General features: G+C 36.0%; 1 protein-coding gene and 1 long non-coding RNA gene across 4 annotated transcripts; one reads left to right on the plus strand and one right to left on the minus strand.

Moving 5' to 3' along the window:
* The first annotated feature begins 1 nt into the window (after position 1).
* LOC122575361 (zinc transporter 1) lies at positions 2 to 11,544 on the plus strand. Of its 3 annotated transcripts, none has more exons than XM_043744168.1 (9): positions 2 to 351; positions 3,763 to 3,957; positions 8,595 to 8,785; positions 8,993 to 9,215; positions 9,277 to 9,538; positions 9,663 to 9,780; positions 10,031 to 10,246; positions 10,469 to 10,579; positions 11,222 to 11,544. In XM_043744168.1, exons 3-9 carry the CDS (start codon positions 8,609 to 8,611, stop codon positions 11,417 to 11,419), a joined length of 1,305 nt encoding a protein of 434 aa, XP_043600103.1. In that variant the 5' UTR covers positions 2 to 351; positions 3,763 to 3,957; positions 8,595 to 8,608; the 3' UTR covers positions 11,420 to 11,544. The 3 variants fall into 3 exon arrangements, with proteins under 3 accessions (XP_043600103.1, XP_043600102.1, XP_043600101.1); XM_043744167.1 differs by lacking the exon at positions 3,763 to 3,957 and adding an exon at positions 8,170 to 8,247; XM_043744166.1 differs by lacking the exon at positions 3,763 to 3,957 and having other exon boundaries at positions 3 to 351.
* LOC122575362 lies at positions 525 to 3,756 on the minus strand. The gene is made up of 3 exons (XR_006319410.1): positions 2,794 to 3,756; positions 1,721 to 2,195; positions 525 to 1,213 (listed from the first exon to the last, which is right to left on the minus strand). It is a non-coding gene; the product is annotated as an uncharacterized LOC122575362 (long non-coding RNA).
* Positions 11,545 to 25,010: the final 13,466 nt, after the last annotated feature.

Consider the following 25,010-nt stretch of genomic DNA (forward strand, 5'->3'; position numbering starts at 1 on the left):
ACATAATGTATCATTATGGCTACTGTTGGTAGTTTCAAAAAAAGTATAGTGATATTTGATTATCTATCTTTATTGTTACTTTGTTAGTGGTTTTGTAACGTAACGTTATACAAGAATTTTGTTAAACTGGGATTAAATGTGAATGTTTCGTACACTTTAGTTTTTTAAAAATGAATTGAGATAGTTAGTGTTTTGGAGCATTTAAAAAAAATCTAATGTCAGTTTTTATTAGTTCTTGTACTCGTGAATACACATCAGTACTGTGTAACATGTCCATAAACAGTTCGTGTTGGTGTTACTCGATGCAATTTTGATATATTATAGCAAGAATTATAAATATTTTATTATAAAGTAAGTACAATTATTGTGTTTATAACATGTGTTTATAATATTTATAATGAATCTAATAAGAATGGAGCAAATAACGTTGTTATTAACTTATGAAATATTTAAATGTTGTTTTTAAATATTGTTTTACGATTATCCTCTTTAAATATATGTAATAATATTTTTTGTTGTTGAATAAGGTTGTGTTCTAAAGATTATAAATTTTATTATTATTATTAAATGTATAAAACAAATTGATATGTTACATTAATAACATAATAAAACATATTCATTATTAATTTTTGTTATTATATTTACTATCATGTTTGTAATATATAGTGGCAATCATCAACATTCGTAAAATAAAAACTTTTTTACAAAATGTAATTTCAAATGTTACAATAAAGATAAATGTTGTATGTGACAACATTATACTTAATTTCTTATAAATCGTATAATATATATGTTCTATTTATGTGGAGAGACAGAATATATTAAAACGACTATTAATTCACATAATGCATAAAATATTTGAGAATTTCTGTTAATCTTTTTATTTTGATGTTTTTCTTATGAAAGCTTAACATTATTACTAAAACATTTGTACAATTAAACATAATTTATTATTAATAAATTATATAAAACAATAATATTATCAAATGATTAAAAAGTACTATTGATAAAAAGTATTACATGTGACATAGTATTAATAGCCAAATCCTTTTACCTATATTGTAATCATCACAAGGACCAAATTAATCAAAGAAATCATACATTGCCATTGAACCATTCTGTTAAAAATGATGTTGAAGAACCATTAGCTTTCACACTGATTTTATTTACAGCATGTTTACATTTGACAGTCAGATAGAAAGTGAATAGCATGCTATTAACAAAGAAACAGGAAATTATTCTTTATTTAACCTAGATAAGATGAAGTACCTAACTTTATGTCTTTAAATGTTTCTTTATTAATAACATGTTTTTAATACAACTAGTCTAGGCGATCATATTTAGTTGTATAATGTCAAAATAATGATCATTTGTTATCATGTATTTGCAAGGTACTTTAATAATCTGTTGATCTTCTTTATCTTAAATTACATTGTAATTGTGTATTTATGTTACTTGAAACTAACATTTTAATAGACACGTAAAATTAAATAGTAAATAATCTAAGAACAATATTAACATACAAGCATGAATGTTAAGCAAATTACAAAAAAACATTTTGTGTATATAGAATGCTAATTGTGATCTAACATATAAATTGTGATCTAAACAATATGTTTGATATTTTTACAGTTTTTGAGAAAAATTGCCGCAACTATAAATTTACGGTTGTTCATGTCAAGTGTATAAGATCTGTTTTAGATCTGTTTTCATGACTCACCACGATCATTCTAGAAATGTATTGATGCGTTTTGCATTGTACATTATAAAAAGTTGAAGTTATAGCCTTCATTTTTCCAGAATGAGTGTAATGTAGGTTTGTTGAATCCAATGTTAGTGTAAATCATATGTGTGTGCCTTGTTTAATTCACGATTCCAGTCATCACATTTTTATTCAGAATGTAACAAAGTAGGACATACAAGAAATATCACAATGTACAAAATATTAATATCTCAATTTACTAAGGCATTGATAGATATTTTTATTGATATTCCGTGTTGAGAAATCCAGAGATGTGATCCTTTTATGATAACAAAAATGAATTTGAAAGTGTCATTTGTTATCTGTACTTATCACCAGAAAAGTGACAATATTTTCATGTAGTTACGAACCACTCAATGACATCATCTTATAGCATCATGTATATAGGTACTTATGTATAACGTTGATATCATAACTAGTTCTTGTTAACTTGCTGAAATGAGAAGATATATCACGCATCTATTATATTTTTGGTAGTAGAACTGTGTTGCTATTAGTTATTGAGATATATTAAAAATATTAAAATTAATAAAATAGTTTATAATTTATAAATAATTACATAAGTACTAAGTATTGTAATAAAAAGAAGAGTTTATTTTTATATCTAAAACATTGAAGAATTGAAAAGTATTGGATTTTAACATGAAAAATAGTTTCTAGAAAATATCATGTTAGTATCTTTTTATAACATAAATATTATCAACAAGACTCCACAAATGTTCACAAAGGACTGTATTCTAATTGTTGCATCCCCATAAATGGGGTGGGGGCTCTCTTAAGGGGGGATCAGTCAAGCGAGTAATTTGACAGGCCAGTGTTCTCCTTTTTAAGATCTGTATCACCTTCACATCGGTAAGACAATATTAAAGTAATGATAGAAAATTTTTAATTTTTATTTCTTTGTTAACAAAGAATTGTTCAATATCTTGATAACATCTTTCTGATTAAAATAAGATCAAGTCCGATATTATCATAAGGTTTGGTGACATTAATTTAATTTGTCAAACTGTCAACAAAATAAGTATAAAGACCTTGAAGAGTTGTGTTTATCACTCGTACTGGCTGGCTGTTTCGTGGCAGATATATTGGATCCACAATTGGCTAGAACTATTTGCCAGCAGTTCACGATCAATTCGCGAGCTGCTACAGACTATTCATAAACAGAAATATCATTGTATTTATACTAGAGCTGACAATTCATGGGCCAGATACGAGCAGATCTTTCGCGAGTAAATCTTTAGATGTAACGCCTAGCTGCGGTGTTCGCTGACGAGTTCGTCATACGTTATTTGTTGCTCACAAAAGTATCCTTTCACTGCCGATGAATTCAACATTGAGTAGTCTTTACTGTATTATGTCAAGTATAGTATTGCCTCGTTAATAGACGCATTTCTTGCTTCGTTAATAGATGCAGAGTTAACCCCACCATTAGCCGAAACTGATTCACCAGAGCGAGCGTCTTTGCTATCTCTTACGCGTCATCGGCGATATCTCGGTTAAGAACGGGCGATAATAAGAAAAACATAATTTCCATGTCTTTTGTTTTAAAATTATTCTATTATTTTAATCAAACTTTCGAGATTTTTCTCCAAATTTTCAATATTAGGACATCTCATAAAAAATGCCAAGTTTCTTTTATATTTGTGGCAGATCATCGATACCAACAGTTTATATTTCCTACTGATTTTTCAATGTTCGATAATGTTTTATAAAGATCCTTTAGATCCCTGCTACGATCCGATCGAAGATGACACACGAGTTAGATGAGTGAGGAGAGAAGAGCATACACTAATTCTTCTGAAGATTTTTTCCGACAATTCGTATGAAATCATTTTTCTATTTTCTGTACAATATCTTTCCTAGACGCTTTAGGTACCAATGAACGATAGAATGATAAGTTTCTCGATCAGTTCTTCGAGACTCTAACAATTAAATTTTGTTTAGCTGTTCCTGTCACTGTATCCTTATCGAATTCCATCGGTCTTCCTTCACTTTTCCAGATTTTACGATTTACTCTAACTTTCCATCCCGATTCAACGAGGTTTAGATCAGTGAGATGGAGATGGCGTCCATACGAGATGTTATAAAGTTAATCTCTAAAAGAATCTTACACTAAGGAGACTTCTTTAAAGAGTACACTCCTATAGGTACCCTAGACGTATTCTATAATTTCAATAAATAGGGTGTTAAAGCTGGTAAGTAAAATATTTATCAATCCAAATTATTCTCTTCCTCTCCCTTTTTGTTATTAATATTACCATAATTCTAGATTAAAAATAACCATATATATTTCCCAAATTAATTGTTTGTTTCATCGATTGTGTTTTAGTTCCTTGCCTTAATTGGTGCTTGGCATATTTCTTGTTCATTTGTCCAATTTCACAGATATTGTAACTTGTGTTTCTTGCAGTTTCTTTCGCATGCTTTCCTTTGTAGAAGAAGGTTTTACTTTTAGTTCCTATCCACCAGATCCCTTAAATGTTTAGTAGAATCGAAACCTGACAACTGGAGCAGCCATAGAATCTTCAATATTGTTCTCTTATTCCTGTTACGTATAGTACTTTTCAACACAATTTGGAACTATACCTCGGAACATTGATAAACAGGTTGGTCCACCAATTTCTCTTCGAAGATAGAACATATGCCTTTAAAAGTTGAACTTGTTTCTTTTTGAGTTCTATTCGAAGAATATCAACCCTTGTACAAAGCCTCTTTAAGTCGTCTTCGTTCGCCAAATTTTCCTTACTCGAAAATCCTAACTCGAAAATAAGACAATATTTTCGTAGCTTATCTGGATATTAATGCAGAAATTGCTATTTCAACTAAGACTGATAGCTTTTGTATTCTTAGCCGGAGTCTTAGCCCAACGATAACGACAGTTTTGTTTTGTAAGGATTTGTGTCCAGTTCTCTTTGCAAACTTCTGGGGTTTGCTCTATGTGTTTCGAAGCAATGTTTTTGATATTTGGAGATTTTTACTTGTAGCCATTATAATATCGTCTGTGACTGTGAAACATTGGGAATGTGGCAACGTTTAGGTTTGAATTTTATAAGGCTCCTTTTAATATTTCTTAGCAATCAGATGAAGATCCATTAACACTATTCCAACATATATCTCATGTTAAGATAGTTTCTTAAAACTTATATTCGCCTGTTCTGTGTTCGATACCAGCACAAATTATTATCGATTAAACGCTGGTTGATGAAATCGTTCCATATGCTGGATATTAATGTTACGTGGTTATCGATCGATTAGATCTGAAACCATTTTGGTAATTCGCGATAATGTTATATTTTTTAAGTATCATCGGAGTCTTTTATATTTTTTTAATTAATTCGTATAAGTATTACGTATGTACAATGGGCCGGTAACTGTATGTGAGATGTTTTTCTTTTCCAGGTTTCAAAATGGGCATTACAATGGCTTCATGTCATTTGTTTGGGAAAATGTTGCTCCATATACACTTATATAGCTTCAGCAGGTATTTTCATGCTTTTTCTGGTACATAATTTTTTAATAACAACATATTTGATATATCTATTTCGTTCGAACCTGGACTTGATATGTTGCATAGACTTAGACTCGAGATTAATTCATGTAGTTGTTTTTAATAATTGCCTGTAAGTTCGATGCCATTGTTGTCCATCTAGTTCCTGTTTTACCTTGAGGAAATCTCGGTCAAAATTTCAATTGCTCTAGTTCTTGACGAAAGTATGAGCAGGAAGACTAGTGACTTGTTGTAAATCTGACATAACATTGTTTCTTTTATTTCGAATGTTGCACATGTTGTATATATAATCCTTTATTTTACTGAAACGTCCAAGCTTTTGTCTGGACGTGCTCTATTTGCTTTACTTGATTATTTTGCAATATATCATTCCTAATCTCTCGTACTTCATTTGATTGCTTATGTGTTATGCTTAATATACATACAAGTGTATATGTATATATATATATACGTACATAATATACATACAAGTTATACATGTACTTAATATCTTTAATTACGGTTTTATGTTTTTCTTCGTTCTACCATGGAGGATTCTTTTTTATTTTCAGCCGTCGTTAGGAATGCTTTTATAATTGTTTTTCTTTAAATTCGTCCAGATTGTATACCGTCTTATTCTTGATGGCGACTAAGGTTTGTTTACTTTCTTTTTATGGCTTTAATTACTTCGCTTAGTACTTTCTGAATATTTAGTGTGGAGCGAGTAGCGATGAGTTGGTGCTAAGCTTTAGATTTTGACGGTTGATGATATTTTGATAATTAAAAGCTGAAGAACGAAGTTCCGTTTGATATTTGAACAAAAGGAAGAAGAGGATTATTCTAAAGCTGGTGGCTTAAGATATTTCATTGAATTTATTCGCGATATTCGTCCGGCTCGTTTGCCCACTTTATATTCATTCTTTCTCCACAAAATACACGTATTAATTATAAAATATGCCTGTTAGCGTGGTGAATGCGCGTGATTTAACAAACAAAAATGTTGCTATCGGTGGGAGATTTAGTGGTAAGAAATTTTTACATCTCGTTGATAATCGTGTTGTGATCTTTCGCTCTTTTATAACTGTACGAGTTTTTATTTCGTTGGAAATATTTACCGTTGCCAAAAAACATAACGAAATTCTTATGAATATGTTCTTTTCTGTTCCCTTGGCACTGTATTATGTGTCTGTTATCCCTGGTCAAGTGGTATGTTAGTACTAAATGTTGTTACATATAAGTTTTTCACCTGAAGTAAACAGGACTCAATTAAATGATAGGAATCAGTTACTACAGTGAAATACTTTCAGACCATTGCTGATAGTAAAGTTGGACAGAAAGATAAATGACATTAAACGACTAGAATAGCTTTATTATTCACAAGTGTTTTTCCTCGTCGCACAATATAAGGCGAAAATTGTAGACTGAAGAGAACCGTGTAGATTGTACATATATCTTCCTATGTATCTCTGCATATTACATTGAAGTTTTATTGCGTATGAAATTACGTATGAAATCTACACATATACTACTTTTGTGAAGTTAGAATCAATGTTGCTATACAGTGTCAGGTGTGGAGGACGATAGTTATTATGTGTTCACAAAAATATTTACGTACTCTTTTGTGCTTAGTTGTACTTACGCGTGCTCTTGTGTACGTATTAGTATTAGGTCGTCCGAAAAGTATCTTTCTTTTACAGACACGTCTTCCATAACGATGCATCTTTATACAAACAAGAAACCTAATCTGTCGAACGTTGTGATCTTTATTTTGATAGAACAAAATGGATCATACGTAATTCGATAAAATAATTTAAAACGAAAAATATCGTACATCCATTATTTCCTTATAAACGAAAGAAACTCTTTTCGGACGACTTAATATTTGTAAATAATTAGTAATTCAGTGATTTTTTTCGCGATTATAAAATTTTATTAACGAGTTGCTTGTACTTCAGGGTGAGTTACATTTGATAATGATTTGTGATCAGAACGCGTAAAAAACTGATTCCGGATACGTCCGGATTGTAGTTTTACGCGCTAATCTAGATAGAAATAACAATCAAGATTTGCAGAGTTGTTAACCAGCCTACCTATGCACCTTAAAATTTTTCCTAGATGTCGCCATTTCAGATAAGGGATAAAAGCGCAACCTTGTGCTCACAAAGATAAGAATGAACATTAGGCCTTCCAGTGTTTGCGTCGCGTCGTCTTATTCTTTCTTAATGATTTGATTTCCATCAATTTTAGGGAACAATAGGAGCATTTATAGGAGTTTCAAGGAACTAGAAAATCAGAAACTAGTTGGCGTGAGTCGAAATCAAACCTTGTTATTCCAAGTCCATATAGCGTGTTCTGAACCTATTAAATAAAATTGTTGTACGAAGTACACAGGTGTTTTTCACCGTGTAACGACGTTTCTTCAAGACCACGTGTATTTATTCAATATTTTTTACACGACACGTCAATAACACTAAGGCAACATCTCTGGTTTCAACATGATGTCGCTGCTCCTCGTTATGACGTACTAATTCGAAATCGGTTAATAATAATAAGAGGTTAATAATAAGTTTCACGGAAAATAAATTGGTCGTGGCGGATCAGTTACCGAAACATTTTTTTTTCCAAGAATAACGTATATATATAATGTAAATATACCGCAGACGGTTATCCTTAATGATGTTACATTTGTGATCACGTTGGAGGATAAACTACATGAAAAATTGTTAATTAATTCTTATTATCATAACTCGTTTTCGAGGAGTAAAATATAGTTACATTTGGCGAAACATAGCTGATTTTTTTACCTCGTTAAAATTATATTCAACGCGGGTTAAAATTCTGTTGTTGGTATCCACTGTTGAGTGTAACATAATAGTATGGAATATTTGTAAGGGACGTTTTGATGAAATTTTAATTATAGAAGACGTTTCAACCGATAAAATTCTGTGGAAAGTATCGTCGATGCGCAGAATGCCTATTTCTTGCTGATTTCTAATCGGTAATAAATTTTGTAAAATGAATATACTCGATAAATTAAGTATTGTAAGAACGCATTAATATTACGATCAAAGTATATTTTTAATGATGTCTAAAGAATAAAGCAAATTGGAAAAATAGAGTTGTTTATGAATTTCGAAGGTACAGCTTTTACATTTTCTCAATTGTTTTCACACTTTGTATATTTAAAATCTTGTGTTTTTTCCTCTATTCTGTATTTACTATATGTTTTTCTAGATTGAACTTTTGACACAAAGAAGTTAGGTTAATAATCGTGCAATAATTCTGATTGTATACAATTTTATATTGTTTAGTAATTTTTCTATAAAATTGAAATATTTTTTTTAGGTACCAACGTTACTATGGGTCGTTACACAGGAAAGAAATGTCGTTTATTAACGATGTTATGGCTCACCGGTCTATTTTTCCTAGTCGAAATAGTCGTGGGCTACCTAACAAACTGTATGGCTCTGATAGCTGACAGTTTTCATATGTTGTCTGATGTAGCAGCTTTGGTCGTTGCATTTCTTTCCGTCAAGGTAGGTAGAACAAGATAAATATCAAGTAATTGTGTCGACTTTCAGCAAGAATTTATTTAGCATCATAATTTACTAATTTGTAATTAATATTATAAAGCTCGTCGCAATTATAAATTTTATATCTTGCGTTTCCTCAAATCATTTCCTTTGATTGTTTTTCTGAATATATTTGAGAACATTATTTTAGAAATTCCATTCTTTTTACAGATGTCACCAAAGAAATGGTCCAAAAACACATTTGGTTGGGCCAGAGCTGAAGTTTTAGGAGCTTTAGTCAACGCCGTTTTTTTAGTCGCATTGTGTTTCAGTATTACCGTGGAGGCGTGTAAAAGATTTATCGAAGTAGAAGAAATACACGAGGCGAAATTGCTTGTAGGGGTTGGAGCACTTGGATTATTAGTGAATATTATTGGATTATGTCTCTTTCATGGTAAATGTTATTAAGAAATTAATATTTTTCTTTACGTGTAGTCATATAATTCTGGTTGCAGAACATAGGAGTTCTCATGCACATTCGCATGGCATATCTCGAAGTCACAATCGATTGAGTACTCTAGTAGGAACGGATGACAATGAAAATGATGATAGTTATAGGCCATCGACGCCACAAGTCAAAAGGACACACGGCCATGTACACGACGCGAGTCAAATGAATATGCGCGGTGTGTTTCTTCATGTACTCTCGGATGCACTAGGATCTGTGATTGTGATAGTCTCTGCTTTAATTGTTTGGCTGACAGAATGGAAATACAGGTAAATATTGCATAAATTACCTAACATATCCTATAATATAAATCGTATACTAATGCACAGTTTTATTTTTATTTTACGATCTAATATCTTCGGTAATACTCTTAATGTTTGTTTCTTTTTACAGATTTTATATTGATCCAGCTCTCTCGCTCTTAATAGTTATTCTTATTTTACAATCGGTATGGCCATTACTCCAAGAATCTGCACTGATTTTATTGCAGACTGTACCGACACATATTCAGGTAATTTGAATCATTCTAGATTCTAAATAAGAAAATAAAATAAGAATAGTGTCAATAGTAATATCCGTTACCGGGATTTTCTATTAACATGTACAAATTTCTATAAACGGATCTGTATCAAATAAAAAGGTTTTTGCTATTTTTATTATCGCATTTCTTAGCTAATTGATCGTTGATTAATTTTCATGGTGTAATTTTAATTTTTATACTATTTAGCTGTAACAAATCTAAACAGAATATGTTATTTTAGGTGGATGCCATTCAGCAACGTTTACTAGAAAACGTAGACGGTGTTCTAGCTGTACATGAATTCCATGTGTGGCAATTAGCTGGTGATCGTATTATCGCTTCAGCGCATATAAAATGCAGAAATTTGTCAGAATATATGAAAATAGCTGAGCAAGTGAAAGAATTTTTTCATAACGAGGGCATACATTCTACAACAATTCAGCCTGAATTTATTGATGTAAGTAATTTATATCGTACATATAAGTATTACGTATTAGTGATCAATACAGAAAGTGATCTGTTTAATTTGACGTTTTTTATACTGTTGTATTAACATGAATGTATATTCTACATAAAAATTGGATAAATGAAGGATTTTAGTGGTAACAAAATAACGAAATTATAAAAAGATATAAAATATAATTGATAATTGACTGAGGAACTATTATTAATATTCTAGTACCACTCTAACAGCGAGGTCAAAGAAACACCGACAGAAGATTGTGTACTAGATTGCCCAAAGACTGACAAGCCTTGTAATCATGCAACATGCTGTGGTCCTTCTAAACAGGTATGTGCTTTCTGTTTTTCGATGTACCTTCGGTTGATTTAAAATCTATCCCTTCGCTTCTGCAGTCTAAGTGGAAGAGAGATACAAATTCCCGCTCTGCCTGCCCTAAATCAAAATGTCTTGGACAATGCGTAGAAGCTATTAGATCAGATTCAAATACAGTTATAGGTAACTGTTATTCGTTGTTTACGTTTGATTATTCCAGAGTTATGCAATTAATATTATACAGCCAAATGGTAATTGTCTATTCGAGATAGTGAAATCTTTTTGTTTCTTATTGGACTGGAGCAAAGTTATTCTTGAAAGTGTAATATTATGTAACGTTAAGTGCAAGAATATCTATGAATATTCAAAAATAAGCTCTTAATATAAGCACTAATAAGTTTGATAAAATAGTTATGCATTCAGAAAAATATCAATGGGCCTAATATAATTTCCCCTTTTTATAAAATGAAACATGATATATGACTTATTTATTTCGTATATATATATATAGTATAGCATTAAATGGAGTGGGTTTCCATACTTTCAGATACTTACTATGTTTTGATATATTTTGAATCAAATGTTATAATCTTTAAATTAAAGATTATAGGTATACTTTCGTGTAATAAATATGGATATAATCTATGCTTCTTACAGGGTCGTGAAACTCCATCACCTGGAGAAACACCGTACATGTGCAGACAACGAAACAGTCTTGCACGTTCCACTGGTTCAATAGGAGGAACCGAACAGCAGGAAGTAAATGAGATGGAACGCGGACATTTGTTATCACTGCCCGCTTCACATCACTCCGTCCAACTTCCACATTCACATGTTAATACACCGGTTGTCTAAGTTATCGTCATATTCTCGAATATCTACCTCTGTAACACAATCTGCGGCGCGTTACAATGTTATTATAAAAATTCAATAAAGTAATATACATACTATGTTTTATGACTATTAAGGTCAACAGTAAATTTTCATTGCTTTTTATTATGTATGTATGTAACTATTATCCTAAGTTTTATAAAGTTTGATATAATAAGTTTGATGTGTGCTATTTGTACAATTACTGATGGATTAGAAACAAAAATAAATAATGTTGGCCGTAATTCTACGAGCCTGGTCTAGTCATCATATAAAATTCTACTAGATTAACGAAAGATAAATAAATTATTCAAAGACTATTTAATCAAAGCGTTCTTACACTCTAAGGTGCAGATCATTACTGCTGACTTCACGCCAGGTTCGTCTGTATACTTAAGCATCATCGGCGTAATGACAACTCTGGATCCGATTTATAGAATGGACGAGATTTATAGAATGATTCATAAACTCTTGATTTTTACAAAAAGTCATTTCTTCATCTAAATGTACGTGCCTTTTATTAAGTAAAAGAAAAAACATTAAAAATTTCTCATTGTTATCTTATCTAAATTTTCAGAGTTCGTTGTCGTTTACTAGAGACATTTCAATTTCGCGCGAATTACTTTGCAAGAAACGCGCCAAGCCGCTTCAGCCAATCAGAAAGCAGCTAGGCAACTTTCGGCGGGATGACGAATTACTGTAGTGTCGAAAAGCGTAACGTCAAGACGTATTACCTGTTTGAACAGCAAGATTTCAACTACAGAGTGCTTTCTCACTTTCTATAGAGTACTATTAGATTCGTTTGATCAATGTACGTTTATTTAATCATTTGTTAGACGAATTTATAATGAAATTAAACAGTGTCTCGAACTTTTCGTAATCGGTTTTCGTTAGCCTCCTATTTCTCTATTAGACCATCACCAATACCTTGTATTGCAATATTTTGAGATAAAATTTGAGTTTGATTGTTTCTTCATTGTAATATAATCGGTCTTAGGTTTATTAACGTTTATTTTGAATCTTTGGTTTTCTTCTGCAGATTATTGATTGATTGCGGATATCACTTCAAACAATGGTGATATATGGACGCTATGGCAATTAATAACAGTCTAGTGGAAAGCTTTCATGCAGATTTAATGATGTCTGATTTTTTATAACTGAGGCAAATGTACATACGTAAGTAAAATTGCTATTTCATCTTTTCTATTATTTCCTTAATGTGCCATGGATAATAAGCATTCAATACATAATTGACATACGCATATTATTTAATAGTAAATCCTCCTTTCGCGATCTAGATCCCTCTAGGATTAGCTTTTTCAGAATTTGTCACTATCTGACTCTTGACATACTGTTTTCTTTTCAAGCGTGTATCTAGCCACACTTTTAATCATGTTACTCAGTAAATATTTCTTTTTAAATTTCGTTCACTCTAGACTACAATAGTATTAGGTTAGTATTACCCGACATGGTGGAGATCATATCGAATTAAATCAGGTTTACGATATGCGTGAGTGGAAAGAAAGGTAACGCAGTCGTTGAAGAGAATTCGAGTAATCAGAGAATATAGATATCATTCTTGGTCTATCGTAATACCGAGCTTATCGGTATAGCTAGCTGCAGTGCTTCCTAGATCCGCACTTTCGGTGTAAGAGCATTTTGCGATAGGACAAAGTACTCCTAGCAAGGATCAATGACTAGAACTTTTGGAAATAGAGATCGATAGAAGTTTTCTACCGATAAGAGCAACGTCTACCACCATAAACCATAGACGAGATGTCTGTGCACAAAGGATGATATCACTAAAGCGTATTTAATAGCGACGACGTATTTTTAAAGATAACCAGAACAAGTTAGTCCGATGCTATTCAGGACAATTTATGACAAGTGGTTGGACTGCGTTTAACCAGTGTAAGTGTGAGTAAGGATGTGTAGATGCTCAGCAATAGCTATTGTAAAAACTGAACTTTGCGTCTCTGCTGTCTTGCTATCTATATAACTTAAAACTGTAGCGGGGATTTTAACAAACACAGTTTAAATTTGAAAAGGCTAACTCGGAGAAAATTTACGGAAATGTGGATGATTTGCCGGTTAAAAGTTTAGAAAAGTATCGATGGCTTAAACAGAAATATTGTTTGGTGAACCGCTGTAGTTGTCTGAAAAAGGAGGAACTACGTTCGTTAGGATTGCGAGAAACAGCACGGACTTTACCTGGAACTTGGAAATTGCATATATGTTAGAACGATTCAGGCAAGCAGTATTTTGTACTCTAACATGACAAATTTTTAATTGTATTTATATGTTATATGGTTATTTTTAAGATTTAAAAATTTGCCAGCCGTCGAGTAATTAAAGGATACGAAGTAGGGAAGATTGAACAAAATGTAGTTGGATTCTTGATGAAGGATGGATAACTTTTAATCAGAACGAAGCTGGATTAAGCAGATAACTCGCTTAGCCGATCTATTAGAGGACAAAGTGATTAAGCGGAGTTTTACGATCTGAGCGAAGTTGAGATCGTGAAAAAAGTATCATTCGTCGCTTGGCACATAAAGTGCAGAAGCGTAAAATTTGCTTAGTTACCTGGCCAGCCATAAAGTTGTAAAGTTGCGGTCTATAGCGACCTTTATCTTGGTTCGGCCTGATTCGCCGTCATTCCAGCCTCGATAAAAAAGGCTGACGGCCGAATGCAACTTTCACCCCTTTATCCTGGCTCGTGGTTCACCCGGATGATCCAGTCGTTTCTGCTCGACCTCTAGTTAGCGAGGAAAGTTTACGCTGTTGGTCGGGAGTTTGCATGGAAATTACATTTTGCTTGCTGAGAATCGAGCTAAATGAAATTTGATCGCGAACAGGATAGCCAACGGGGTTAACTACGCGTCCTGCGTGTTGAATATGAAAACGACGACATGATTTACACGGAAGATACGTCGACGTTACTTTTCCAGTCTCTTCAACTGTTCTTTCGAGGTAATCGAGTACATAACTAGATCTTGATGACCGTTGAACGAACAATATTGTAAAGAAGGAAGTTCAACAGCGATCACTGTATATGTCGAAATGCACTGCTACTGTCTTGGACGAGACAGCTTGATGTCCGATATATCGACGGTCACGGTAGTTCGTTTATTTTGGCTCGGCATGGAATTCATGAAATATATAGAACGTATTTGCATTGTAAGAGCGTGTTATTTTTGTTCGCTGACCGATGTGAAATAAGTGGATGATGGGAAAAGGTATAGAGAGACGATGTCAAACTACAGTGGCTCGCAAAAGTATTTCATACTTATAGAAACTCTTTGTGGATATATTAATTATGTACATTGCACAAAACATTTTGAAACAGCAGCGTAACGAGGCTCCACCGCTATGATTAACTTGGTAAAATTTGAAACCAATCTGAAAATTTATATACGCAAAAGTATTCAAACATTAAATAACAGAAAAATCAGAAAATCAACAAAACCGCACATATTTTCCCCTGTGATATTCAAACGTATATTTTCGGTAAGTTTCATTGAAATTTCAAACAGTATCATGCGGCACGTATAATGCATTCATAAAAATGATTTATGGCAAGTGTTCAAATACTTCCTTGTGTCGCTGTAACTCTACGTAGCTTTAATATTTAGTCTGCAATATCATTGCACTCGTCAGGTCACTCGATTCATTTATGTAATGACCCCCCAATCAAGGGTCAATCGATTGATTTATATAAGGTTTGGTTTACTAATGACTAGTGACAACCTGGTGGATGTCTCGTATCTCTGTTCAACTAGAGATTTGGTTTACGCAATGGATAAGTCGTGGTGGGGGAAAGAGCTGTTGGTAGGAGCTCGCCGTAAAATCAGAGGGGATGGGTTAAAGCCAGGGAAGGGTATCTTGCGGAAATTCTATGCTAATGAAGGAAATTGCGTAGATGCCAAACCAGTATCTCTCGTCCTTCTCGTCGTCTAGCACCCTCCTACAAAGTGGTAGTAACGAATTTCTGTCCTGTCTCATGCCTACGACTTGTGTCTTCGAGCTCGCTAATTTTCTATTTACTAACTTGCTATGTACTAAATGTTATTTCCCCTCATATAATTTCCCAGACTTGTTCGTATATTTTCTTGGAACGGTATAACGTCTATGTAACAACGTAACGTCTATGTAACAACGTAACGTCTAAATAACTGTTAACGCTTGGTAGTTGTGACGAAATTTGATACAAACCAGGTGAATTATTATTAACATAGTAGACGCTACGAAGCTTTCACGTTTATATTATACTTTTCAGCTAGATTTATATTTCTTTTTCACGAAACATATTCCATGATAAACTACTGGTAGATTAGAGGGAAGAAAAGGCCTGAAAGTATTATCGATTATTTATGGTGTACTATACACAGCAATGTTTTATGAGATAATCGAAGAACATCGGGAAAAATTCAGGATAGGAGGATTATCACCCAATAGAATTGAGAGAGGAGGGCTTGCTTCGGTCCTTTTCATGTTATCTCTATCTCGTCAGAGATGTCTCTCTTATTTAAATGAGCTGCCAATGCGAGCAGGAATAGGGCGGTACGTCTTGCGAGGGCTGTGGCTTTGTCATGTCGATTCTCGAGGGTAGAACAGAAGGAGGGTAAACGGCCGGGAACATCTTTCTAAGAACGTAATCGACGAATTATTTACGTCTCCCAACCGTTTTTACTGCTTCGATGTCCATGTACGATGCTTTTGCTTTATAGATGTCGATGAAAATTTTAACCCTTGTCTCTTATATCTCATCTCTCCTCCAACATTTTATGTCCCAATCTGGTTTTAGTTTCAATCCAGAAACAACTTTTAATGTTCCACGGTAACGTGATTTCCTTTAATGACAGAGCTTTTACCCCTTTCGAGTCTGACCTTCTTTCGCCTCGCGTTAAAAATATATTTTTCGTCCACTATGTCTATACTTTACGAAGAAAACACAATATATTAAAGCATTCTTATTTTTATTTATCGTTTATCGTCGCATCCCTTGGTAAGGTATCAGTGACTGCAGTTACATGTATCTTGCAAATATATATAAATGTTAACGTTTACATGCTTGGTTTGGTACAGTTGTCTCAGTTAGTTAGCGTTGTCATTTAACAAATAATTAGCTATCCAGCTAGTTGCCACGGTCTGTACGATTCCACAGACGATGCAAAAGTTCCATTTCTTTTAGGAAACTTAGAGCCTTTCACATTGTGTTCTGTTAGAAGAATACACGAAAGTTTAAGACTGTTTTACCAAAGACGGACGCGTTTATCGTTTAGTTAATTAGTAATTCATTTACGATATTCGTAATATCATAAAGATGAGCAGAATTTCTCTTTCGATGTAAAATGCCAGCCATCTTTCCAGAACACAAAAATGGAAATAACGCGTCAAATGTACCATGAGAGTTAATAACGTGGAATTTACACGTTTTAAAATTCAATTCCGTGCTATCGAGTGTCTGGCAGCGTTTGGAATGTTTGCCACGAGCCCACCGAAAGTACACACAGGGAACAAGTCGACGATAAGAGCGAAACTCGGTCATGCTTCGGCTTATTCTTAGCCGTTGCGCTCGCGGACAATTTCCTACGATGATATTTCTCGAGACAGGAAGCGGTCGGAAATGAAAGTGTCCGCCTTGGGAATATTTAAAGCGCTTTCGTTTACGCGTGTGCCGGAAAATCAGCGAGGGTGACTCGCCAACGGACGAACCAGATTCTTTCCTCGGGGTTTCGTTAAAATTTGACGGGAAACAGCCGAATCTACCGTAAGTTTTAATTAATCGCGCGAGACGACGTAGTTTCCATGGCGAACGCCACCAGCCCATTGTAATTTACATCGTTCATTGTAATTTACATTGCTCGCTCCGAGATCTCGTTTTGGCTTGCTCACCTTTCGCTATATCGTATCCTGGCAACGGTTCCCCTCGTTTCTTTCCTCGGTTGCGTGAAACTGCATTCGACTACGAGGAAAAGTTGTTTCTGCCGAGTTTCTTTTCTTGTCTGGCCTTCCTGGGACATCGTAAGTCCTTTTACTCGTCGCTGTAATCCATCGATTCTCGTCAGGGTCGCTATCTTCAACTCGCTTCGCAAGTTCGAGGTCGTTCGACCAGCGTTTTACTTTATTCGAGATGATACGTTCATTAAATCTGTTCGATAAACGTCTGTTTTCGTTCTTCTTCGTTATTGTGGTTCTACAGATATAACGTTAACAACATATCGGATAACGCTGCGGTAGATACAAGGGAAAGTCTGAACTACGTGTATCCGTTGCAATTACTGTAATGGAAGTTTGTTAAGCGCGTGAGCGGGTTGCATGTATTATCCACAGATGAAGAATGGTTGGTTCGTAATCGCTAGATTGGCCAGGTTTATGCAAATTCGTATCTTTAGCGAGATAAAGCAACGGAATTTAAACGGGGATTTCTGCCGCTCGATAAATATTTTAGCGAATATTTTCCTTTAAACATTTACACGAATATTATCGAATCTCTGGCCGAAGAACGCAACGCTTCAATCACACTCTTTTCGATTAGATCGTAGAGAGATTGTTTCGCAGATTGAGAGGTAGAGGTCTAGTGATCGAACGGCCTATGGCCTGAATAGTGTTCGATACTTCTCATTTCAAGAGGCAATCGGCTATTTGCATCTTTATGGGATGTTATGGCCCACAGCCGCCTGTCCTTAAACGTGTGTACGCGCCATTCGCTCGTTCGAGGTGTGTTATTCGTGGGTTAAGCGTACACGCCGATGAAACGCAGCCGAGTCACGCAGAATAACCCGTAGTCCGGATTCCACGAGTGGTTACATAACGCGCTTTTGCCGGCTGCGAAAGGGAAAAAAGAAAGGAGAAAGAGAACGGCTAACGTTCCAGCCTCTCGGCTCGTTGCTTTTTCCCCTTTTTCTTTCTCGTCTTTTTTTGTCTTTCGTTACTGCTGTTTTCTCGTTCGATGGTATTTTCCAGCCATTCGATCCGTTGTACGTGTGTGTGTGTGTGTGTGTATGGACGCATGCGTGTGCGTGTATCCGGACGGAGAGAAAAGGGGAGAAAGGGAAAAAGAGAAAAATAATTTCGATTTCATTTCCGGCCATGCTTTCCCTTTCTCTCTCATTCCGCGTGTCATCGCTCGTTGTTCGCTTTCGTTCTCGTTTCCTTCTTTCATCTCCCATCCTCCAACTCGTTGGATCGCGTTGATTAAGAGGCTGCTGAAGGGTTATCGAGACTAAAGGGTGGCGCGTCTCGACGATATTCACGGAGAGGATCTATTATAATCAAAGATAGTAGAAACACTGCCGAGAATAACACTGTAACGGTCAATTGGTCTTCAGTTGATTCGATGAATTAATAAAACTCGATTAGCGCCGCGTTTGCGTAATCTTTTAAGTACCTTGTTTAAGTAGCTTTACATATATGATGCAACAGTGCGAGACACGCGGACCTGACAGCAGTTTGAAACACGTAAAAGCTATGTGTTACTCGTGATTTCATTTCGTCGTAATGAATTTTAATAAGCTGAATTTCGTGCGGTCGAGAGATATGTACAAGCTGATACCTCGCGAAAAGTAACAAAATGGACAGGAAATAACATTTTTTCGTCCGCTTAGTTCTCGAGAAAATCGTGTTTGAAAATTTATCGAGTATACTCGAATGTATAATAGTTGATTCTGGATTGGACATGGCAAGCTAATCGAGAGGAGATTATTCTACGTGTGGAAATAAGTCGAAAATGTAGAATAAAATGTATTATTGAAGTTTGATTATGAACAAAACGAATTCCTTCGTCTTTTGCACGACCACTTTCCATTTATCGCACTAAATCAACGCTATGAACCGATTTAGAAAAAAGTTTTGCTCGGTCCATTTCTGCTCTTACTGCCTCAAAAATATTTATATTCGACTGTGCTGACATTTGGTTTAATCGGTTCCACCTTTTAACGATTATATAAAGCTCGATAAAACAAAGTAATCACGAGTTCGACTAAGTGTGTTGAAGCTTTTTAGTCGAAGAGTAAAGGTAGGAAGATGCTGACACGACAATAAACTCTGTCTAGCTGGAAGATGGAAAAAGAAAGAGAAAGATCAGAGAGAAGTTGGTCTGATATTCAGCTTTTCGCTCATCGGGCCGCATTAATGCACCGACTGCGCTAGACAGACTACATACCGGCTTCGCTGCATCCCAGAGGGTCTATCACACTTTCGATTTCCTCTTCCGGCCGACGCTATGCACGGCACACGACAAAGCCAGCCTTTGTCATTTACTCATCCGCAGTACCTGCCGATTCAACGAATTTCCGTCGATTCTGCGCCTCGACATATTGATCACTGCTCCGACTGTGAAACACACAATCGTGAATTCGTTTCTCTATCTTACAAGCGTCAATTTTATCATCCACCCTTCTGTTCTTTCGTTTAATTCCCGTATGCCGTGTTTAAGAACGTTAGGTTGACGAATAAGTTTCTGCCGGTTAAAAACGTAAAGCAAAGTAAAAGGTTGGCGTTTAGGTAACGACGTCAAGTTTAACTTGTCTCCCAACATATTTCACTCGTCCAGAAAAATGATTAAATAATTGGAAACGGTATAGTAACTAGCGGCGTAGACGGTTTGAAACATCGTAGAAAGTTTGAAAGCCGCAAAGTCAGGCTGAATGTCGGGTCTGTCGGTGCGGTGATAAAAGTTACACCGGTACAGGGTCGATTCAATTACCCTAACGAATCCATTAATTAAAAGTTAAATCGAGTGTATTTTCGTCCGCGTACGTGCGACCGCGTTTCGGTTCATTATTCACGAGGGCCGATATTACTTTCAACCGGGCCGTCAAATTAATCCCTGCTTGTCACCGAGAAGCTTTAGCTCGACTGGTAACAGGATGGCTGAAAGTCGAAGCGATTTCCTTTGCGATTGTCACCTCCGTTCGCGCGATATTCAATATGCGCGGGTATATTGCGTGTTTGGGAAATACCTTGCAACTGTTTACGGCTCTTCGAGTATCTTATGAATTTCCTATAAGGACGACGTATTACGGTGGAACGCGACACACACGTGCGTTTATGTACACGCGAGCGGCTGAAATATCTATCGGAATATTTCTACGTAGGGGGTAGACGGTTACGTCGATTGGAAAGTTTACCGAGGACGATGGTAAAATGACGAGGTTGGAACGACGTGGAAGATTATCGAAGGGAATTCAGGCCACTGCTTGCGATTCGATTCGTATTTTCTTGCGAGGGCAAAGATGCAAATATTTGAAGGAAGACGCGTTCAGACAAACGTACAGTCGAGTCCATTCGATTGCACTGCAGTTTCGAAATTTTCTATTCTCTATTTTTTCGGAATTTCTTGCCACCTTTGCTTTATTTTATTTCCTTCCTTCGACATTCGCAATATTATCTTACCAGGTAGCATCATGACAATAATTATTAACATTTCGAAACTGACTTACTTCCTGGTCGTTCCACGTTCTTTCATAAATTCTCCCATTTTTCGCTCTCCCTTTACGTCACTTTCGTACCGCTGAAAATTTCGATTAAATATCATTAAACGCAAAGTCTTTAACTTTGTCGGATTCTTCTCTCTGATAGTTCCGCTTGTTGATTTCTGACCCGGTTTGTCTAGTCTTCGAAAGGCATTCGCGAACGAACCCGAGGAATGCAAAGTCTAACTACAACAGAACAGGTAGCGACGACGGGACTGGTATATTTGCGTTATTGTTAGCCGTTAGCTGACTTACTTGCAATGCCGCAACATCAATGGAGAGAACGACAAGAAACCTAACCACGTAAACGTACCATAAAACATGAACGAGTTGCTCGTTGTGTGCACGAACGAAGCTGCTTCAAAGACTAATCCTAATCTATGGAAGCTTGGACGTTGGTGCTTTGGAACGTCTTACCGGAAGCTTGGTTTACAGTGTAGCCTTTCGTTGATCTTAGCTTTCGAAAAACTATCGTTTCTCCCATATTTATTCTTTTTCTTCGTCTTACGTATGGTTTCTACCTCACAGTTTCCGAGTATCGAGAGTCTTGTACGGTTTACTGGATCGTGACTAGCAACCCAAAGAGTTACTAACTGATTGAAGGTAGTCTAGAATCTTGAGGAATTTGCTGGGAACTTCGAGATCAAGATCTTCTGGCTTGAATAATATATCGTCGATGCTTTCTCGTATTTTCGTTCTAAATAATTAAACACGAGTTGCGTAATTGCCTAGTGCATTGCAGTTTATCAGCAACTCTTACAATTTCGCCAATAATATTAATTCAGTTATGCAAGAGAATTTCTGCCGATCGAATTTATTTGTACGAAGGAAAAATCGTAGATACATGGAAAAATTGGTAAATTTGTATCGTATAAATTCTTCGTCCCTCGATGAATTCGGATAAGTTGAGTTCCACCGTACGTACACCGAGATGTCTGACCATTACGAGGCTAAACTACTTGGACGAGCGGCAGGTCATTTTATATCAGAAAGATGAGATTTTCTTTGTTGGATAAACAGCGTAGCGGTTTCCCTGGTTCGAAAACATCACGCCGAAGGGAACGTTGGTGGCGAAGGTGGGAGGTGGAAAATGAGAGGTTCAGCAGGGCAGGAAGTAACCTTGCCGGATAGTTACACACCGTGTGATTGAGAACAGCGAGACCTCTGGCCATTGTTTAGAACAATGTGATCGTAACAGATGCACGTTGCTAACAGAGGAACGCAGTCATGTACAGTTTTGTTTGCAGACTAAACATTGATTCTCACGTTCCTTCCGCCCGGTTCAAGTAGAACGAACCGATATATCCGCGCCATTTACAATCCCCGCTGTTAATTCTACTTTTAGTTTATACTAACCCGAATTTCTACTACGTTTGGACAGAACGTGTTATTTAATAGAAATTTCTTTTCTCGTTGACCTTGTCCTCTGATTATTATTAAGCTAAGTTATTATTAGATTAAGGAGTGTTTTCTTAAAAAAACAAATTTCTCAGTAATTCGACTGTTATTTTTATCCCGCTTTTGAAAAGCAGTCGTATTTGAACTTTCTTCGATGTATCAACGTATTCCAAGAGAAAAGGGCGGGTTTCTTTGATTATACGAACCCTCAAAGCGGACGTCCCCTCGTCGAATTTCAGCGACAGGAAAGGGCGGAGCGAAAGCGAGTCGGCACGACGACGTAATATATGTTCGGGCAATTTTCTCGGTGATATTCCCCTGGATTTATGGGTTATTAATTTTATGAACCCCGGGACTGTCTTAGCCTCTAACCAGGCGCACGTGTTCCACTAACAATATCTCACTTACAACGGACTACGAGCGATCTGCCGTGCGACCAGATACGCCTTACACGTCTTCTCCCATTATATTATCGTCATCTCTCCGCTCTTCACGCTCAATTATCTCTCATTTGAACCGCGGTTTTACCGGTCTCTTCCATGAACATATACACGGTCGATGTGCACGAGTACCGACATGACGAGAACCATCGTTTTAATTGCTACAGTGTCTGGAGTCGGTGGGAAACTGGCTGGCATTCATTTCGACTTGCTCCGAATTACTTGAAACGCGCGACAGAAGCTGCGGATCTTCCGAGATATTAGTTTGGCTGGTAAATTTTAATGGCTAGAGTAAGATTGAAATGCTTCGAGAATCTTGGTGATATATCTTTGGTTCTTGAGAGACGACGTAGATTACATCAGAACGTGGAAAGCTTTAGAATCGCTCTTTATTATTTTTGCGCCAGCGGTGAACGAGCTCACTTTCTGGTTTCATGAACGAATACGGGGATGCTTGATATTATTTTAAATCCGTTCTTTTACCTCTTAAAAAGAGATTAATTCAGACTGGTTGCATTCTTCCGGCCAATTATGTTTCTCCGATGGTCTAAAAATATTTCAGGTTACAGCGAAATAAAAGAAAAAAATTCCTTCATGGTCTGTGGTTTCAATTTTATCGACCAACGACCCAGCTACAGTACCGATTAATATTTTCGTTAATTACATTTCCAAATGAAGGAAAATGTTTCTTCATCGTTATCGTTGCAGAGTGTTTCTGTTTCATTAACTTTCGAAGAGCGGCCAGTATAAATCCTTGACTGGAACCGTGTTCTCTCAACGAACCAGCAAGAAGCACGAGAACCAACGAACTTTCGCGCCTATTTTCTTTAAGTTTCTCTAATAAAGCTACGCTTATTTCTTGGCGAAAGATCGACGAAAGTAAGATAAACACGATAACGAGAGAAGCTTCGTTTCAATCGGCATTTCAAGTCCTCCAGATCGTACAACTATCTTTGTTTCTCTTCTCGAGGTCCAAGCTTGATTAATTGAAACGTTAATATAATTAATCCACGGCTCGTCTCTCCAATATGGGAGCGAGAAAGAGAGAGAGAGAGAGAGTATCTTTGGACTAAGACTCGCTCGTTTGGAAACGTTTACGCGTCGAGGGTTGGTCTAACAAGCCAGAAGACACCCATTGGTCCTTTGATTTATCTCGTTTAAACATTTGCACTGTCGAGTTTGGAACTTCCCTCAGGTACCGGCGAATAATAGGCTCGTGGATTTTGACGAGTAGAATTCAGCGATCTGATTTATTCTGAGTTTTAATCCATCTTACATCGAGACGATCTTTTGGGACCTGACACGTTGATAGTCGGCGCAAAGAAAATTTTGAAAATTTTTCTTACGATCACCGTCGTTCAAACAATTTATTTGTTCGTTCACTCTTTTTGTACCCGTTACTCGCTGCATTATTTGTAAAAGTATTTCTACAAAATTTGTGTATTAAGAAAATCTAGAAGCGAACTATATTGTACAGAGTCCGACCAAATAACGCGTAGAAAATAACACGTGTAAAAATAAGAAAAAGATACGAAACAAAACTTTGTCATTCTCGGATTACTTTTCGAGAAAATCGAGTTTGCAAATTTGTCAAGTATACTTGCACGTGGTCAATTCCGGACTGGACAGGACTAAACAGTCGACAGAAGATCATTCTGCGTGTGAAAATAAGTGGAAAACGTACAATCAAATTTTCCACGAGACGTTTTGTTTCCGAGAAAAGAAAGTTTGGAAATTTATCATACGCGTGTACCAGGCCGATTCTTAACTAAACACGTTCAAACTATTTTCTTGAAGCCCCAAATAGGAAAATGTTATTCTACGAAAATATTTCCTTAGAATACAATTATTTCTCGCCATGATGTCGCTCTCACAGACAATTCCAGTCTTTTTCTTGGTTATACAGACCAACTTTTCTTGGTTTTCTTGGATATCGTATACAGACGGTCTCTTTGAAAAGCACTCCACGATTAATTTCTCTTCCCCGGGAATAAATACTACGTTCGAGTAAGCAACGGCAAAAAGTCTGGAGCGAAAGAAACGGGCGACATTAATGCGATTAACTGTACGCGAAGAGATAAAGAAGGGTTCGGCAAAGTGCGGCTGAATGGGTAAAAGGGGGACGAGGTTGGATTTCGTGCAGCATCATTGCACTCGGCTCGTCCTCGAAAGTCGAGGGTCGAGCAAAGGGCGGCTGCGGGTTTGCCTCCATCCTCTTATCTGACTGTGGGGTTCCAAGATCCGTACGCCTTGTAGGTATTG

This window comes from Bombus pyrosoma, linkage group LG15, assembly GCF_014825855.1.
Source record: "Bombus pyrosoma isolate SC7728 linkage group LG15, ASM1482585v1, whole genome shotgun sequence".
NCBI lineage: Eukaryota > Metazoa > Arthropoda > Insecta > Hymenoptera > Apidae > Bombus > Bombus pyrosoma.

Coding starts and splice junctions, on each gene's coding strand:
- LOC122575361 (XM_043744168.1), top strand. CDS start 8,609: ATGGGTCGTTACACAGGAAAGAAATGTCGTTTATTAACGATGTTATGG. Junction 9,539..9,662: donor CTGACAGAATGGAAATACAG/GTAAATATTGCA, acceptor TTCTTTTTACAG/ATTTTATATTGATCCAGCTC. Junction 10,580..11,221: donor GCTGTGGTCCTTCTAAACAG/GTATGTGCTTTC, acceptor TGCTTCTTACAG/GGTCGTGAAACTCCATCACC.